General features: G+C 46.9%; 1 protein-coding gene across 3 annotated transcripts in view; it reads right to left on the minus strand.

Moving 5' to 3' along the window:
* The window catches only part of LOC122384907, a 100047-nt gene that overhangs the window by 33127 nt on the left and 46947 nt on the right, over positions 1–19973 (minus strand). Inside the window, exons 2-4 of one of the 3 annotated variants that reach the window (XM_043372716.1) lie at positions 13203–13504; positions 12642–12779; positions 11095–11304 (exon numbers count right to left, since the gene is read on the minus strand). In XM_043372716.1, coding sequence (XP_043228651.1) covers positions 11095–11304; positions 12642–12779; positions 13203–13467 — 613 coding nt within the window. In that variant the 5' untranslated portion in view covers positions 13468–13504. Of the gene's footprint in view, positions 1–11094; positions 11305–12641; positions 12780–13202; positions 13850–19973 lie in introns of those variants that run through there. The other 2 variants (XM_043372718.1, XM_043372719.1) reach the window with 2 other exon arrangements.

Raw genomic sequence — 19973 nt, forward strand, 5'->3', positions numbered from 1 at the left:
CAGAATAGTCGAGTTGAAATTCCGATTAAAGTTAGCGTCTCCAAGGTTGAACGATGAGAAGTCAGGATGTACTAACCCGCAGGCGACAGGATCTTATGACGTCATTACTGATCAACAAGTATGAAACTGGCAATCTCCTAGAAATATGACGTCACTAAGTGAATATAGTAAGCTACGGTAGAGACGTTTCGGCTGATAGGCGTAAATATCGTATAGATGAAAGGAGTAGTAGATGGTCTGAGTATTTGGCGGTGCAGATTTCTCTATCCAATGATTTTTTTTTGTTCGGATCGCGGGTAACAATTGATTCGTACCGCGCAGCGGTGCGCACATGGACTAAAGGGATTCTACGGGTCAGACAGGTAAGGAGATACAGAAGGAGTGACCCTGAAGTGGTCGATAGCTATTGAAACCGGAATTACAAAAGGAGGAAAGATCTAAGGATGGATGCTAGCCGAAGAGGAGGTATGTTGCAACACTTTCATGTGTTTTTGACTCTGCTGATACGTCTAAGTCTTCTAGGATTGGACTGTCTCACGTTACGGAGTAAGTAAGTAAACATGTTAGGCAGATATCAGAACAAAGAACGCCATAAGACGCCCAAGCTGAGAGGTGAGTCAGAGAGACAGGACGAGGGAGCACTCCGCCGAAGGTGAGTGACAAAATACGAAGGTGATAGATTGAGGCGAAGGGGTAATTCCGCCAGGATGAGGTGAGGTAAGTCCACCGTCGGAAAGGATCGCAGCGTGTATCACTCATGACGCTAACGCGCTTGAACACACATCTGCAGGACAGGATTCCACGGCGTCGGATAAAATTGTAGGATAGATTCAGTCATGGAGTCTTCGAGTCACACCGGTCAATGATTCAAAGGCGCCACTTGCGGGTGCCATGACTGCATGAGAGTACTGAGTAGGTACCTGTCTATGAGCCCGGTGAGACTGCGGTCGCCGGGGCAGCAGGATTGTGTCCACCGGTTCGTTAGGTGAAAAACGCGTAAGACGGTCTCTCACAGAAGGGCTGCAAGGGTCAGTAACCAACGTCCGGCCGCGGGGTTTTGGTAGGGAAACAGAGATGTGCCGTGAGCGGCAGAGGTTGACGGACCAATCATAAGCCACCGAGGAACGCTAATAACTGACGCTACCCGCGTCGATCTTTAGACAAATAATCGGGGTCAAATGATGTAGGTGTTCGAAGAGAGTGGGCCGGCAGAGATTGATTGAACCAATCACACCCATCGACGAACGCTAATAATGTAATCGCTACCTGCGTTGCACCTTTAGACAAGTAATCAGGGTCAAGTGATGTAGGTGTTCGAGGATATTGGGCCAGGGAGCCCAAGAGGTGCTAGGAAGAGCACACACGATTCCAATGTTGGAATGGGGCGCGATAAGTCGTTGGGAGGTAAGAGTAAGCTTAGATGAAATTTACACTAATCACGGAGTCTATTGAACAAATTGCGTTTATTGTCCCTGATATGTACCGCTGGAGGGAGTTAGAACAATTGCTGGGAGGGACTGAGAGGTCGACGCGGGATCAAATTTATTGTAGTGGGATGAGAGAGGTATGACAAAGAGAGTGAGTCTGAGGGAGATTGAGGTATGCGTCATATAGTGTAAGGACCAGCGGGAGATCTAATCTCAGCATTGAGGGCGACATTAAATGGGGATGTACTCGATTATCTTTGGGATGATAGGCATTAGAAAGGGAGAGAATGGTGGGTAGCTATCAGGTATCAGATGGTGGCTTCAGGTTATGTCCTCAAGGGAGGCATCAAAATTATATGCTTTGGGGAGACATCCGTGTCCTAAATTCCTTATGAGACAGATACCATCCTAGGCAGTGAAGACTATATGTTGACAAGCGACAAGCCAGCCTCATTATAAATATTGTTTGTGACGAGCCCCAGGCGCAAGGAACGGTGGCGGAAAGGAATCGGTCAGCTTGAAACCAACGGACCGACCAGCAATTGGAAATGGGTGTGTAATTACGTTTGAACAAGAGAGAAATCAAACAGGAAGAAAATCAACTCATTAATCAACCATTTGAGGATCTACCAGCCGAAAACACTCACCTGAGGTCGTTCCAGAGCACGGCGCAGGTCGGCAACCATCTCGGACAGAAAACACCCCCGATGAACGAAATTTTATTAAACAATAATTTTTTCGAAAACATACTCCCCATCGCTTCCGGACCCCCAGGGGGCACTCATCACAGTGACAGTCTGTGCGCTGTGCGACGAAACGACACACCGTTGGTGAGGCATTTGGTGGTTGATGTTTGGGCGCGTGTGACAGCGCGAAGAAGGGATAGTGCTCACTGCTCTTATCGAGTGGACTGGCGTGGAGTTTTACGGTAGGTAAGTGTATTGAATGGTGCGCTTGATCGTATGTAAACGTCATGATTTTGACTGAGTTTCACGCCATCAAACATGAATCTGAATAGCTGTTCAGCCTGGCGACTTATACCCTCGCTCAGAAAAGCCGCATTCCGTGCCTTTATATCTTTGTGAAATACCAGCACTTCTGAACCAGGAAAATGAAATACAAAACACAAATATTTATCTACTTATCACCGAGCACGCTCATTCTCTGTCCGCGTTGAAAATCGAATGACCATTTTATACGGATCAATGAGAAGTGCTTTTACAGTATTGATGCAACAATAAGTTATTTTTCAAGCAAACATGCAATGTAAATTAAACCAATTAATCTCTTTTTCAGGTACGTACCATTAGAGTAAATGGCTCCGAAAAATGGAATAGTTATACAAACCAGGACCGGGTGGACGCCGCAGTCGCCCTCGCCAAGTGGTTTAGCGGAAACTGCCTGCTTATAATTAAGTAGGTATATCTACGGAAATACGGTATACCTACGGAGATACGGAAACTGCGCCGAAAGTTGGCCGACCACCTACTGCAGATGTGTGTGTGTGTGGAGGAGCCAGACGCCTCCAAAGCTCCCATTCACCAGAGTAAAGTTCCTTATAAACGATTGTTTGCTAATTGCTTTATGTCTTATGAGCGATTACTTGCTGTCCTTACTTTGTGCTTTCGGTTGAGTGTTCAACCAAGTATTATGAACGGGGAGGGAGGCTAGCGGGCCTTTGATTGTTTTATAGTTTTGATGGCGCTTTTTCATGACTCATGCCATATTATTGCTGCAGTTTGCAGTCCACTGTTTCATGTATTTGTGTTTCATTTGAGTGTCTGTAGTCGTTTGAAATATACATTCAATCAAAGTCAACCACTACTTTCCTTTCGCAATGCTCGATGACCGGTTAACAGAGCATATATGTAAGTGACCGTAACAATTTCAAATATGCATTGAAACCGCACAACCTGCTGAAAAACGCATTGGCTGCTCCTTGCTACTTGATCCAGTGTGAAGCAAAAGCAAGATGAAGTCAAGTCGAGACTTGAGAAAACAGGAGCCGCCACTCGAGCCGAACCCGAGCAAAGCCACAGCAGTTTACAATGTATAAACCCCATTCACTTCTATGGCTTAAGTCGGGATAGACAGGGGCACACAGAGTGGGCTTGCCGGAGTTCAGCCCGCTCGGGCCCAGAGTAATCTCCATTATATAAATGGATTCACTGCTCAGGCTTAAATCGGGCTAATGCCAATCGTCGCTCAACTAGGGCTAAACTACGGCTGTCCGGAGCTCGCAGAGCGGGCATACCTCCGGCAGAGCATGGGCTTTAGTCGGCGTTTTTGTGTCATACGCCGACTTTAGCCCAAGCCCTAGCCGACTTTAGCCCGACTAAAAATCTCGGGCAATCCGCACTTGAGCCTGCTTGGGCCCGGAGCAAAATTGCTGGCTGGGACGAGGTCTAGAATTGCTAAAAATTGAGTTTGAAAATTTGACGTCATCAATTTTGAACAGTTTTTTCGCTATAACTTGGCCAAAAAACGAGGTATCGATCTCAAATTTGGTATGTAGATAGAAGGCGGTAGGGACTATCACATATATTCCGGTTTTTTTCGAAATTCAAAAAAAACTTTTTGGATTTTTTGGCTATTATATTCAAAAAATCTATTTTTTGATTTTTGGGGGTCAAAATAAAAAAAATTCGAAAAACCGAAATAGCAGTTTTGTAGCCCTTTTAATTCCACACCTTTTATTAACAAAACATTTTTCCGTATCTCTAAAGCTGTAGGCCTGACAGCTCTTCCCGCGAAACCTTTTTTTGGATCGAAAATGACAAAAATGACGTCACTCTGACGTCATTAGCGGCCAACCTATCATAGCCTTTGGAAAAATTTTTGGTCACCATGTGCGCTAGCTGCTCCCGGGAGGGTACTGAAAGTTTGGTGACGATCGGCGCAGCGGTTCTCGAGATATATTGAAAAAAGTAAAGGGGGGCAAAAAAATGCCCCCCCCCCGCCTGGAAGGTTAATACATGAATGTCGTGTCATGCCTAACATTAACCCTCGCCGGACCTATTGGTTTTCTACATACGCGCCGGCCGAGGGGGGGGGGGGGGCGGGTACGACCCCCCCCCCCCCCTCGCCGTTTCGCCCCTGGTGGAGCTAGCGCGTCGCGGAAAAAAACAAGCGTGTGCGCCGTTACGAGACGCAGAGATTGGTACCCGATTTTAAGGTCCTAGGTCAACCGGTGACCTCTGAGGTCAGGTCAAGTGCCCCAAGGTACGGTTCAGTTTTTGGTGAATAACTTCGCAAAAAACGGCCGCAGAGCGCCGATTTTGGCAGCATCGTGTTCGTATCGCTCAGGCGCGTCGAATGATATACTGTTTGTCCGGGTCAGGTCAACTTGGGGTGTTGACCTCAGGTCAAGGTCAGGTCAGCACCCCCAGGTCACGAAGTTGGTCGAAAGAGGTCATGTCGCATATCATTCGATTCGGCAGGTCTTCCTGAGTCCATTGGTGGCTTTCCCGACTCGCTAGCTCAATTTGATCAAGAGTTATTGACGAAAAACTAATATGACCTTGATGACGTCATAAATGACGTCACGCAAGGTCAACATTGCAAAAGTGACGCATCTAACCTTGCATGGAGTGCATCTAATCACGATTCGGTGTGCTTGAGATAGTTGGAGATCGTTTCCGGCGCCAGAATAGCAGTTTGAATTTTCCCCCATTGACTTATAATGGTGAGGTCACGAAAATGACCTGACCTCATATGACCTTTAGGGAAAATCCGAGATATATAAGTTGTGGGACTCATAATGGATACTAGATCCTGCAAGTTTCATTTCCCTGTGACATCTCCTCTGGCAGTGAGGGCGTTGCGAAGTTGCGACATCTGAAGACCGTGCAGAGGTTCACTTATGACGTCATAGGTCAGTGACCTGACCTGACCCAAAAATGCGGTTGGTGTCAAAAGATCCGGCTTGGATCAAAGGTCAGGTATGCCAAGTTTCAGCTCTCTATCGCCAGCGTGTTCGGAGCTATCGCGAAAAAACCCTATGGGGGGGCGGCACCCGCCCCCCCCCCTCGGCCGGCGAGGGTTAAACTTTATATTACTTTTGATTCCATCAAAAGAAAGACTTTATTACGGAGCGAGCGAAGCGAGCGGAGTCTTTCCTTAGATTAACGGAAATTTCTGAGTATGAGCGGCCGGCCGGCCGGCCGGCCGTGCGGACGCTTTTGCGAGGCTTATATCTCAGCAACCACTTGACCGATTTACATGCGGTAATTTTTGTAGGGTAGCTTCATTCCTTCCACCAAGTATTGGACTATTCCCGATGCATGTGGGTGACCCCTTATGCACGTGCCACGTGCAAAACGAAGAGGTGTCAGTTTTGCAATTGTTGCAATATCTCGGTAACTACTTGGCCGATTGCGCTCAAAGTTGGCATGTAGGTAGGCACCCACTAGGCACTGCATATCCATGTGCCAGAGTTGGGGTGCTACTGCACGTGCGCACGTGCAGGGGTCGTTTCCAGATCTCGAGAACGGCTCGACCGATTGCGCTCAAATTTGGTACACAGTTTGGGACCGGTTAGTAGGGTGCCGTGCACAAGTCAGTTGGGACCCATTTTGCACGTGCGCACGTGCAGGGTGCCGCTTCCAGATCTCGAGAACCGCTGGGCCGATTGTGCCCAAATTTGGCACATCGCTAGAGACCGGTTAGTAGGGTGCCCTGCACAAGTCAGTTGGAGGTACCCCCTCGAAATTCCGCACGTGCAAGGCTCACCCTCTCGCTCGCTCCGTTAGTCGCCCCAAAAGGCGTTATACTGGTGATATCTTTTATTTTGATTACGGAGCGAGCGAAGCGAGCGGAGTCTTACGTAGAATAACGGAAATTTCTGAGTATGAGCGGCCGGCGTGGTCACGATTCTGCGACGCTTATATCTCAGCAGCCACTTGACCGATTTACACGTCGTAATTTTTGTAGGGTAGCTTCATTCCTTCTACCAAGTATTGGACTATTCCCGATGCATGTGGGTGACCCCTTATGCATGTGCCACGTGCAAAACGAAGAGGCGTCACTTTTGTAATTGTTGCAATATCTCGGTAACTACTTGGCCGATTGCGCTGAAAGTTGGCATGCAGGTAGGCACCCACTAGGCAATGCACATCCATGTGCCAGAGTTGGGGTGCTGCTGCACGTGCGCACGTGCAGGGGTCGTTTCCAGATCTCGAGAACGGCTCGACCGATTGCGCTCAAATTTGGTACACAGATAGGGACCGGTTAGTAGGGTGCCGTGCACAAGTCAGTTTGGACCCATTTTGCACGTGCGCACGTGCAGGGTGCCGCTTCCAGATCTCGAGAACGGCTGGGCCGATTGTGCTCAAATTTGGCACATCGCTAGAGACCGGTTAGTAGGGTGCCGTGCACAAGTCAGCTGGAAGTACCCCCTCGAAATTTCGCACGTGCAAGGGCTCTCGCTCGCTCCGTTAGTCGCCCCAAAAGGCGTTATACTGGTTTCTTTAAAACACTCATTTCATTGAAAACATCCAAAATGTATTGTGCACGGATTTGTGTGCAGCACTTTAGAGTTAAAAACTCGCAATCACTTGTCGTACACTCATATGCCACCAGTGTTCATTTACCGCGGATTTGCTTTGTCTGCATCAAATTGTCGACAGAGAAAAATCGTGCTGAACTTCTGACATTTAGTTTGTGGTAAGACGGGCAACTATGAATCCAATGGGTCTGTAATGGTGAAAATATTTTGGTTGCTGTAGGAAAAAGAAGCATTTCTAATAAGAATATGTGCGATTCCGATACGCACAGACATGTTAGCAATATTCCTTCGGCACAGTTTATTCTCGAATAATGAATGTGAAAAACGGTTCTACATGGCTTCTGAACTAGGGCCTATATAGCACGAATCTCGCATACTGCCATTTCCGAAGCACTTGACACCAACGAGCGACTGTATCAATGTGGCTAATCTCGGGCATTTGTTGCGAGCTGTGCTGGTCAGTGAAAGAAGCTGGCCGTGTTGCCCTACCCATGTGACCTTCTTACCCCATGGGGTGGGGTAAGACGGGTTTTTGCAAGGTTTTGCAAAAATAGCTGCAGTTTATTTGTTGAATCAGGTCTAAATCTCATCTTCTGGCAAATGGAAGTAAAATGTCTAAAAAAGGTTTTCGCTCAGTTTCCCGTTTCTATGATGTTTCTAACCGGCCGAAAAATTGCTTCAAAGTTAACCCGCGCCCCGCTGGGCTATTCAGACATACGCGCCCTGCTGGGGGGAGGGGGGGCAGATTCTGCCCCCCCCTGTCTAACTTCCGAACCGATGGTCGTAGAAGGACGGGGAAAACGGCAATCGAAAGCTCTCAACAAGGCGGATCTAAAGAGCCCAATTTTTTTTTTGACTAAGTAGATCAGAGGTCAGGTCAAGGTCAGGTCAAGGGTACAAGATGCAAGTTTCTACAGTATCGGCCTTGCACCGTAGTTACCGAAGAATGGACTGAGTCTGATTGCCCAAAACGTGTTCTTAGACTACCAAGACAATATTCGTTGCATACAATGTCATTCAAAGGTCAAGGTCAAGGTCAGGTCAGGTCAGGTCAGGTCACCAAAAACAAAATATAGAAAAAGGCATGTGCGACACATGTTTTATGGGTCATTTTACTCATAGAATTCAATAGGCGCACTCAATAAGTGATATGGACCACCTATGGATGAACTTGGGGTCGAGGTCAGGTCAAGGTCAGGTCAAGTGAGGTCAAATTTTGAAGTTGGTTGTTAAGGCCTAAAAAGGTGTCTATCTGATGCAGTTTTTCACGGCGAATCGAATGGTGCTATTTTTGTTTCCGTACGAGGTCTAGAACTTCCAAGAAAATCATTTTTCAAAAATTTTGTGAGTCATGACGTCATAAAATTTTGAATAACTCCCACATTTTTGAACCGATTCTTCTCAAAATTGGTATGTATGTGCACATACACCACTTCTCTGATATATTCCGTTTTTTCGATACACTTAAAATTTTGGATTTTATAATTATTTTCCCAAAAAAGTCAGTTTTTTAGAAAAAAAAATCGGGGGAAAATCCAAAAATTTTAAAAAACCGAGATGGCCATTTGATAGACAAAGTAGAATCACGTATAACCTTTTTTGTTACGTCTTGATTCCTTTAAAAATGAAGATGTTAGCGGCGTTTGAAATTTTGCCGTTTTTGAGGCAAAAATGGCGAACATGACGTCACTAAAACGTCAATTTCTCAAAAAGTTTCCGACACATTTCGCTCAACTTTGCAGGGAACGTGCAAATTGATGTATAATAAGGTATTGAAAGTTTGACGTCGCTGGCGTAACGCGTTTAGAAGTTATTGGCGAAAAACGGGAGGGGGGGCAGATTCTGCCCCCCAGCGGGGCGCGGGTTAAGGTGCCCGTCGTACCCCACTTTCCCCTAGGTACATATATACTCGAAGATACCACGTATTTTTTTCTAAGCCGCCGCCCATGATCAGACGACCAGGAGTGTCCACCCACTGACCCACGCGACAACAGCACCTTACGTTAACACCTCCCAAGACAAAAATATGAAGAAAGTCGCGACACTCCCTGCTAAGAAAAAGGAAAGCAAACAAAAACAAAGCTAAATACAATACTTAGTAAGTTAGTAAAATGTCATAAGAAGAGGCAAAGAAGTCAAGACTAAATGTAGCTTGACTGGCCGCTACACCATTCCCAAAGAAGATAGTGAGGAGAGAGTGATCCAGGGGTTAGTGGTAATAAGCGCATGCAAAGCTTGCATTATAAAAGAGGGACAGAGCCTAGTCACACTCGGAGGAGTCAGATCCTCACCGAAAAGGGATACCGAGCTAAGCAAGCTTGTTGCTCGGTAAACCCAGGTCGGTGGGAAGTATCGTAGGGCTGATTTACGTATTGTTACGTATCCAGGAGAACTTAAGTGTGACTTGTAAGTACACAAAACAAGACGAGACGACCGGTATACAAATAGCAAGTAATGTAAATAGCAAGAAAGCTAGGTCATTGAGCGATGGCGATGATTCAAAGACATACAGTTAGTACTGTACGTACTGTATGATGTTTATAGGGAGAAAAAGCAAAGCTTAACAAAAAGAAAAGGGCAAAACAAAAATGTGGGATAAAAGTTCGAGAAGAAGTAAAAGACAAACAGGGAAAAGACATAAGACCACTAAATACCACCACCTCTTGTGGCGATCTAGGTACCCAGTTAGAACATACCTACCCAGTTACAGAGATGTACAATGTTCCAAAGTTAGGTATGCATAAGTGATATGCATTTATTATAGACAAATTATGTAATTGTGTACATATAACTATGTACTGTGCAAGTATGTACCTGTGAGAGAGCGGGTAAAAATACATTATCAGGTAAATGTACGTACATACCCACAATAAATAAAATGGGGGATCATTTCATTGGCAGGTATTCGTATGTTTACGAACGCAAGTGGAACACAAGAACAATAATGTCAGTGTTGGCAATGGTATCAGTATTGATCGATAAAAAACTGCTTTGAGAAATCCTTGATTTCTCTCTTTGTTAGTGGAACTGCTTCCATATCTGTGAACTTAGGACCAATTATTGAGTTCCACATTCTAGGTGCAGACCACCTAGTAGTGTAGCTGCGATAGTTTTTTTCTGAGAAGAACTCGTGGAAATGATGGGTTGAGCGAGTATCTCGAAGCGGTTCGAGTATCGTAAAAAGTCTGTCAGTAGATGAAGGCAAAGTTCCTTTCAACTTTCTATGCATTAGCAGAAGCATCTGCTGCTTACCAATGTCTCTCAACTTAAGTATTTTCAGTTTCTTAAAAATTGGTGCTGTGTGTGCGAGTCTATGTTCGCCATCAATCATTCTGACCACACGCTTTTGTAATTTCTCGAGCTTATCTACGTTTGTAATATAAGTGTTGCTGTAAAGCATACAGCAGTAGTTGATATACGGAAGGAAAAGTGCGTTATATAAAAGAAGCAGCTGTTTAGGTACCAATGTATACCTAGCTCTGCTTATGAGTCCAACGTTACGAGTCAGCGTTGTAGAAAGGTGTGAAATGTGTGATTTCCATTTCAGATTGTCATCTACGTACATGCCCAAGTACTTAACTGTTTTAACAAATTTAATATGTGCACCAGAGAGCAAAACAGACACATTGACAGCGCGTTTAGAATTATTGTAGAGCTGACAAAAAGTTTTGTCTGTATTTAAAGATAATTGGTTTGCTTGAAACCAAACAGCTATCTTGGGCATTGTGGCGTCGATGACTCTTTGCAAATGGGCTTCATCATTGCCTTCAATGAAAATGGCTGTGTCATCTGCATACAGATATGCAGTTATATCATCAGAAATGGAGGGAAAGTCATTGATGTAAATTAAAAACAGAAGTGGCCCAAGGATGGAGCCCTGGGGAACACCGATATCAACCGAAGCAAGGCTGGAGCGAACATGCTCTACCTCAACACACTGTGTGCGGCCGTATATTGGTATAAATTTATATGTTTATGTATTACAGACATGTACATTGTACTTCATACAACTGTAAGCATTGCAAGTTGCAACCCATCCCCTAATATCATGCACATGCAACGTTGTGTTTTGTTGACCAAATCTGATCGGCTCGTCCATTTGCCGTCTTCGCTGACCATTTGCATATACCGGCATTACATGTGTGATCTGTGGTATCTCACCTCTGACATTGAGGCGCCTGAGACCCTTCGGCAGCTGCCCCCTCAGTCGCGGGAGGTCGGCGGCGGTGACTGACAGCCGCTTCACAGTCTTCCGTGAGCTCCGCAGCTCCGTCAGCTCGCTCTCACCGACTCCGGCCGGAAGGATGACAGTGTTTGGGTCCACCCTGATGATGGCACCACGAAGTTGACTTGGGATAGTAGTTATTTGTGCTGGAAAGGTGATCGAGCCAATGTCAGGCATTGGTCTAGCTCAAACATAAGTGTACACTTACCTACAGGCTACAGGTATAGCAAACACAGAATGAAAACAGTTTGTGGCTACAATGCTGTGATAATTCCGTGTCTCAATGAATATGTTCTTTATCAAAACGATGTGGATTTCATAAATTACGGTGACTTTCCGTAACAGAATAGTCAACGAATAAAATGACAATGGGTCTTTGACATATAGGTAAAACAAAAATCACAATTAAATTAGTACATTATAATTCGAACTAGGCATATTCTCATAATGTCAATTAATCAATCTGACAGCTTTTGTAACCTTTTCACATAGGTATTTTGTTCAGCTCTTAGGTGTAGGTACCTGTTTCAACTTTGTATCGTTATAAATTTCGTAGCGTAAATATTACGACCAATACAGGCCCAAATCATTGACCAGCACCATTCACCACACGACTTGTCATCCTACGGCTTACCATGGCTTATGGCTTCCGTCTTACCTTAGGATGAGGCAGCATTACCTACAGTACATGTAATATGTGTTGTATCCATAACAGTGTTCTAAAATTGAATTTTGGTTGGGTGTGCTGATGAAGAAAAAAATCCTAGGATGAGAAAAAAGAAAGTAAATAACTGAAGTATTTTTTGCAAAAAGGTGTAATGCTAATTTTTATCCCAACTGATAAACCAGGATTTCATGTCGGGATCTTGACAGGGTGTGAAACAAAAGGATGTGGATGCATCAACTGTCAAGTGACATGTAAACTGGCTGTTCGAATGCATGGAACCTTTTTCAGAGATGAAGTAAAGTCAGTCATTCATATTTTAGGGATGAAAATATTTTCCCCATCAGGTGTGATTTGCCACCAAAAAGTCTAAAAAATGGAACATTGATCCATGATCCCGTTATTCTTGGTTTGATTTAGGCTTCAGAGTGTCGAGGATAAACTGCTTCTCCACGTTATTTATGAACATTTGCTAGAAAAAAATAGGCAGTTCCTTAGAGCAAAAATCACAAATAAGGAGCAGTATTGCCGGCCTGTTTCTCCGTTCTTCGTGTCCCCGTGTCGCCCCTGCCCCGTTCAGGAGCGCCCGGCAGCGCCATCTCCACCTGACCAGTCCGACAGCGTTTGGGGTCGCCGCGCACCGCCGACAATCAGCTGACGCGGCCGGCAGCGTGTCTCAAGGTCAATGGAGGTCAGCCGGGCCGCGGCCCGCCGGGTTGGCCGTGACGTCACAGCCAGCGAGCGCCGAGCGCCGAAACACCCACTGTAGTTAATCACCTCCTAACCATGAATGTATAAATAACTTCCACCGCTGCTCACCATCTGTGTCTAGTAGCGTAATCCGAGACCCCAGCTCCGTGGCCAAGTGGCTGATGGTGTCGGCAGCCACCCCCTGGAGAGATACCGACAGACCACTCCCGTACCGTCCCGGCCACCTCGGCTTCGTCACCTCCGGCCCTGTCGGACAGAGCTGTGTCAGCTGACAGCAGTCGGACGGAGCCGCTGCCGGGTCGGGAGGCGGCTGACACTGTAGTGTCAAACCCTGACACAGACGACACTGACAAAGCCCGGGTCGATCGGCAGTGTTGGACAGTAATTGAACATTGTGCACAATGCATGCACTACGCTTATACATGCGTAAGTTAATTAATACAGTTCAGTACATACAGGTCGTACAGGTTCAGTACATACAGGTCATATTCGTTTGCAAGAGTATAAAGTAGGTATGTACAATACAGTGGCTAATATTTGTGTAGCAGGTAGGTAGCATGGCACACATATGTCTGCTGAACTTTTATCACTGAAACTGTTACTTTATGTGAGCTATGTAAGTACCACCATTCAGAAGTAATAGTACGCGTTTCCTCAACTACTTCTCACCGGCAACGTATAGCGTCCTCAGTGACGTCGGCAGCAGCCGCAGCCACCGCCCCGTTCCGAAGGACGGGACCCTGACGGTCAGCTCCTCCAAGCGGGGAAGACTCTGCAGGAGCGCCGTCAGCTGATCCTCGCCAAGGGCTGACGGAGCGTCGAACGTCGTCACGGTCCTTAGCGCCTCTCTCAGCACTGTGGCATCACTGTGTGCCGATGGCTGGGGCTCCGTCTGTACCGTGACGTCACTGTCTGCCAATGGCCGGGGCTCCATCTGCACCGTGAGGTCATGAAACGCTTTTGTAATTTTACTGAAAAGACAAGAAAAAGTACATACATCAAAATGCAAAAGAAGTTTACAACTTTAGTTGGCTCCTTTGATGATCCGATATGCATTTACATATTGTCGTCAGCAATAGTAGGTATGTTATCAAATCTATTCGGTTGTACATATAAAATCGTTCAGAGTTGATTTCATACGAATCTGAAGGATTTGATACGACCGACTAGATTTTGTGACACGAATTCTGATGAAGACATGTAAATACCAGCGGGATATGATGCCCCGAACTGGCCAACTGTATACACTGGCTGTCGAAAACTGGAACAAAACGATCGAGACTAAACGGCTAACTTGCAGAAGATGGTACGAATTTAAGGCATGCGCCAGCCCGCGCCCGCTGTGCGCTGGTCTAGCCACCTGGTGGTAACATGTGTCACTAGTGTTAGGGTGACCTGCCGAGAGCGTGAGCGCCTCGAGTGACCGCCGGCTGAGCCGGCATTGTGTGTGTTGGCGCCGTGCTGTGCGCATCCGTCTGCTCGTCCGGCCGCAATAGAGTGTCTCGCTGAAGCTCGGGTGTCTACTACTGGCGTGGTGGCAGCGCCTTTGCCCACCTCTCCTAGTGCCACGCAAGACATTGCTTCTCCTCTGCAAGGATCAGCGAGCTTTGCTCAATCTGCATCGCCAGCGCTCTACGCACCGGACTTGGAGCCAAGATGGCGGGCGTTCGTGCCCCGAAGCAGTGGTCACTGACAAAGGACGAGCCTATTACGTCATTCGAGAGTTGGCGCCAAAACCTGCTCTATACCCTGTCGCTCGATAATATTTTCGCAAAGTTTCTCGAGCAGGGAGTCGTGTGGCAAAAGAAGACGGCTGACTGTCCGACACGTGGCTTCTCCGACGACAGCTCGAACGTCCCCGCCTCCAGCCGTCTCACCGCCACTCAGAAGACAGTCCAGCTGTTGTTGTTGTTGTTGTTGTTGTTGTTGTTGTTGTTTGTTCCCTCCAGGTCGACCTCAGTCGACTGTATCCTGACGGCTCTGCAGGGCCCTGCGCACTGCGGGCAGTGTCGCGACGGGTTCCGGCCGATTCGGTGGAGGTACTGGGCGGAGCCTGACCAGTGCCCCGCTCGCAACTGGTGCACATCCACCGCCTCTGCTCGACCCAGGTGTCTGACTGGTCCCGGCAGCTTCGCTCCCATGAGGCTGCGGTACCATCCGCGCGGCCAGTCGCTGACCCACTGGTCCTGCGCCGTCCTTGCCACCGCGCGGTACACCGTCATGGCGTCGACGGGGACTTCCTCTTGGTCCAGTGCTGAGGCTTGCTTCGCCAGCTCGTCCGCTCTCTCGTTCCCGGGCAGGCCGCAGTGGGAAGGTACCCGGTAGGTACACCTGCCGCGGGCCGACAGCTGTTGAAGCGCCGCCCAGATTTCTCCTCCTATGAGCGTTGTTTGGGTAGAGGGGCCACCCCGGAGTGCCGCCAGAGCTGACTGGGAGTCCGTGCATATCACGATCGGCTCAGGAGGGAGGGTTTGTCGGTCCAGCAGGAACTTCAGCGCTTCTCTGAGGGCTACCATTTCAGCACGGTAGCTGGAGCAGACGTTCCCCGCCGGCACCGTGAGTAGGTGCTGCTGGCCGTCCGGGTCCTCGATGAAAACGCCAGCGCCGCCGTTTGTGATGCCTCCCTCCACCGAGCCGTCGGACCAAACCCAAGTCGCGCACTGTGGCAGACTACCTAGGTGACAGGTCGTCTAGGTCGTTAGCCTCCTGGAGGAGCCGGCCTTCAGACGCCTGGCGTCACGGTGGGAGGTGGGAGCCGTCAGGCCCCAGGGCGTATTATAAGGGATTTTCACTGGGTCGGCAATCACAATTAGGGGCGGCATTTTGCACTCATAGGGGCGGCACTTGGCATCTGAGGGGGGCGGCATACCTACTGATATTTAATGACCAAAAAAGACATGTTCGACGGTTCTTTTATAAATATTTCTAAGTAATGATTTCAGATTCAACCTAAGCTCAGCAGTATTACGTTTATTTTTCCGGGATATAGTATTTCTCTCATCATAATGCGATAAATGAACTATAATTTGACTACAAAAAAAAAAAAAAAAATTTTAACTGAGGTCAAGTTCATGACCTCACCAGAAACAAAACATGTTGCATACCAGTCGATCCGTATCGTCAGCTTAAAATATTCACGGTGTTTTATGGCTCTATCTAGAACAGTGGTCAGCAGGTCGCACGAGTGGTGCCCACTTTATGGGCGCTGGACGGGGCCATTACCCCCACTTGCCATACCCAATTGCTTACACGGCAAGGGTCGCTGATATTCGGCCATATCCTTTGACGCCTCTATTTTTCTGCATAGGTATGAATAAAATGCAACACAATTAACTCTCTTTTTTATGGAGAGGGAGAGCGGGTGAAGTAATGATGAACTCGTACATTTTTTATTTGTTAGTTACTCGCGTAATGAACAGCGTATTGCAACGATACGTTCATCCCTCCCCCCCCCAAGTTAATGAATGTTATACCTAACTACTCAAACATTTTCGTGACCCCAGTGACATTGTCATTGAGTTTTTGAAATTTGAATGACTTTCACTCGGTAACTTTCTCTCCGGCTCGGCCGGCGGACAAAACGCAAGCGAAGACAATGCGGGGAGTCCGGTGCGCTACCAACTGAGCTACGGAACAGGCAAATGCTCACCATAGATATACCGACTGAACGATCCCTTTATAACTTCAGCGATTGATAAGACAAACAGTGTGTAACTGTATATATAAAATGGAAGTCTCGAAATTGCGATGTCTTTGACCTGACCAAAGGTATAAGGACAATTTTGCGACCCTTTCATTAGGTATAATGAAATGGGAGGAAATAAGGGCATGTGCCTCTTTTTATAGGTAGACAAATGTCAAAGTTAACGAATTTCAACATAACATAAGAAAACAATTAAAAATGACACACTTAATCGGAAAATTGCCACCCACGACCCCTCGTTATGTCCTTGAGGTAATGTCAGGTCATGGAAGGCCTCCAGCAGTTTTTTCAATAACTTCTGATAGAGACATGCGATATGCCTGAGCGATGAAAACACCTTAGATGATTTCAGTTTGGCGATACAAATCGACTGATATGCAACATGACCTTTACCAGTCAGGTAATGCCCTGGACCTGAGCGCTAATTTCCCAAATGACATTTGAATGTCAAATAATAGTTCATTCGACGCATCTCGACGAGAGGAGCACAGTACTAAAAAAAAAAACAATGTCATAACTTTCATGAGTCAATAATTATTACAGTAGAAAGGTTCCTCATTAAAACAGCTCAGTAGAGGGGCGGAGGGGGTCCACTGTCCCCTCGAACCCTCCCCGGCCCGGCACGGGTTAAACAAGTTGTGCTCTGGAGGTTAAAGGGACCCTCCCACCTTAACATTAGATTTGAGTTGAGATAGCCAAAATGGGGTCCCTGGCTCACAATTACCGGTTTCGGCACTCACAACATCGAGAAATGCCTTAAATCGGAAATATTGAATTTCAAAATTGCAGCATTTTGATTCAGAGGGGCTAATGCTTAGGAATACCCCTCTGAATGTGTGACGTCAGCGCAGATATCTAACGATTTTTAAATGTTTGACTAAAACGTTTTGTAGCACGCGGTGGCATATGCTATTTGCGCGCAACATCTGCCGCAAACGCCGCACTTCTAAAATAAAGTCGCTAGAAGCAGCGGAGATCCCAAAAAAGTAAACAAAAGTAAAAGTCTAATATATTGAAAACCGGTGAATATTTTTCGGTGAAATTTAGTAGATATTCGTTTTCACTCTTTCTGAACCGAGCGACATCACTTTCATGCCAATTCATAAACTTTTTTGAAGGTGGGAGGGTCCCTTTAAGCCGTTGATGTTAGGTCAAGTCTGATGACTTTATAGGAAGTAGGAACGTTGAAGAGCTATCGAATGCGCTTTTTCGCGGTGCTGTAGTTCTATTCTTCCCCGAGTTATGCGCCAGTTTGTCAATAAATGTTGAAACAGACAACATTTCACCCACATTTCACCTTTGATGACCCCTGGTTACCTGATATTTGACATTTGACTTGACCTAACCAAAGTACGGTTAACCAACTAACCCAAGTAGTTTTTGACACTCTTTCGAATGCCGCTTACCGCGTGTCGCTAAGTGGCCCAGTAGCCAAGTTATAGGGGTCGGGAGGGGGGTTCAAACAGCCTCAGCCCGGCGTCGGTTAACCCTCGCCCGCACATACCATTTTCCCATCCTAGAACGCACATGGGGGGGGGGGGGTGGTTGCCACCCCCTCGCCATTTCGTTCCTGTTGGAGCTAGAGTTTAGCGGTAAGACCAAAAAGATTCTTTGGGAAGAGACGAATCCAATGATACCCAGTTTTACCTTCTCAGGTCAGTCATTGACCTTCCAGGTCAGGTCAAACTAAAAAATGTTGCTGTTTTGGGTCACCGCTGGATATCAAGTGCGCTGCTTATCATATACCGATGACGATGCTGTTTTCTGGTGCCAAGCCAGCTAGAACCTCTTTGTCACACTACTCGACCAGATTTTTGCTGCTGAGGTCATTTCAGGTCAAGTTAGGTCAAGGTCAATTATATGTGTTTGTATGTCTGTGTGTGTCTGTGTGTATACTGATGTGTGCACCGATTGTTTTTGTGTCCATATTACATGAAATCATGATCTGAGAAGCTTTTACCAAAAATGCTGTCAAAAAAAAAATCACAAAAAGTAAATTCAGCTTGCCTAAAACGCAATTATCTTAGATGACCTAGGTTGACCTTGACCCTGACCTTGACACATGTACCTCGTCGAACAACATGTTCCATGATAGGTGGGAGGTAAGACTGGCAAAAAAGACCGAAATCAAGGTGTCAAAAGCTCACAAGGCCCATGGCAAACGCAAGATGTTGAGAATTGGCCATTTGGGTTATGACATGACCTGAAAAACAAGGTCATATCTCCGAAACCAAAAATCACAGAAACTTGAAATTTTCAGTGGACATCAAGAAAGGATAGAGGAGCAGCTATACGAAAAATCGGCCTTCTAGCTCTAAAAATGTTGAGTGCAGAGCAGAAAGACTACCTGGGGGGGACTGCAACCACCCCCCCATGTGCGGGCGAGGGTTAAGGGAAGGCACTATCATTTTGGGGGCGCAGCAGATATGGTAAGGGACGACAACATCATTTCGAGACGCGTCACCAATTTTTTTTTAGGGCACTTTAACCACTTTGAGGGGCACCACCGACACTGTGAGGAGCGCAATTATCTCGTTGAGCGTTGAGGGGTGGCACCATTACATTGAAGGGCGCCATGTGAGCAGTGATGTGGGGCAAAATGACAATGAGGAGCGCCTCCGATACTTAAAGAAGAGATGCCACCATTACTCGGGGGGGGGGCAACATCACTTTTATTTTGAGGACGCCACCCACATTGTAAGGGGCGGCACTGTAACTTTAAGGACCGCCGCGGATACTTTAACCCTCGCCCGTAAACGGCGATCTGCCACCTTCGCCCATGCAGGGGGGGGGGGTTGGTGCGACCCCCCCTTGGCGTTTGAAAACGGAGCGTCGTAGAGCTTAGCGGAAAAGACCAACGGATTGCTCTCGCCGAGATCTCGCGATTGGTGGTATATTTTTTGGTCCTAGGTCAACATTTGACCTACTTTTGACCGGTCAAAGGTCAAATTTTTCGGAAAAATAGACTTTTTCAACTTTCCGCGGCGATTGCGGCAAAACGGTGGGAGATATCGACTTGAAACCTTCACTATCGTGTTCCTTGATCAATTCTCTATCGTTTGGTATGTATTTCGTTTCCCTAGCTCTAAAAATGGCGCGTTGGGAGCGCCGGAAGTCGGCAAGGTCACAGTCGGCGGCAGAAATTCGAAAAATCAAAATTTAAATTTTTGAAATCTGATTGTATTTTTGGATTTGGGAGGTCCATTTGCTCCCTATAGAAGCTAATATTGCTGCATATTCCCATCGAGGTGACAAGAATTAGCAAAATAGTGGTTCGGGCGCTTTTCAAAAATAGTACCGGACGCTGTTCCTCTTGTGACGTCATAGCTCCGTGACCTGACCTGACCCGGTCAAGTTTCTTATACCATATGATAGCCAATACTTGCCCCAACATGCATGGGAAGTTTCATCACGATCCATCAACCGATGTCCGTACCACCGGCAGGAAACCTCGGGCGTTGGCACTCAGTTTGTGAAAATCCGGCCGGAGGCTGTTCCCTTTGTGACGTCATAACTCCGTGACCTGACATGACCCGGTCAAATTTTTTTTATCAAAAGATGCGCAAGGTTTGCCCCATAAGGTATCCAAAATTTGGCGGCGCTGCGCGCCGCCGTTTTTGCACTATTTCCGAAAAACCTCAGGGGGGGGGGGGGTTGCACCAACCCCCCCCCTACATGGGCGAGGGTTAAGGGGCGGCTCCATCATATGGAGGGGCGCTACAGATCGTTAATGGACG

Source organism: Amphibalanus amphitrite, unplaced genomic scaffold (genome assembly GCF_019059575.1).
Source record: "Amphibalanus amphitrite isolate SeventyFive unplaced genomic scaffold, NRLGWU_Aamphi_draft 000202F_arrow, whole genome shotgun sequence".
Classification (NCBI taxonomy): domain Eukaryota; kingdom Metazoa; phylum Arthropoda; class Thecostraca; order Balanomorpha; family Balanidae; genus Amphibalanus; species Amphibalanus amphitrite.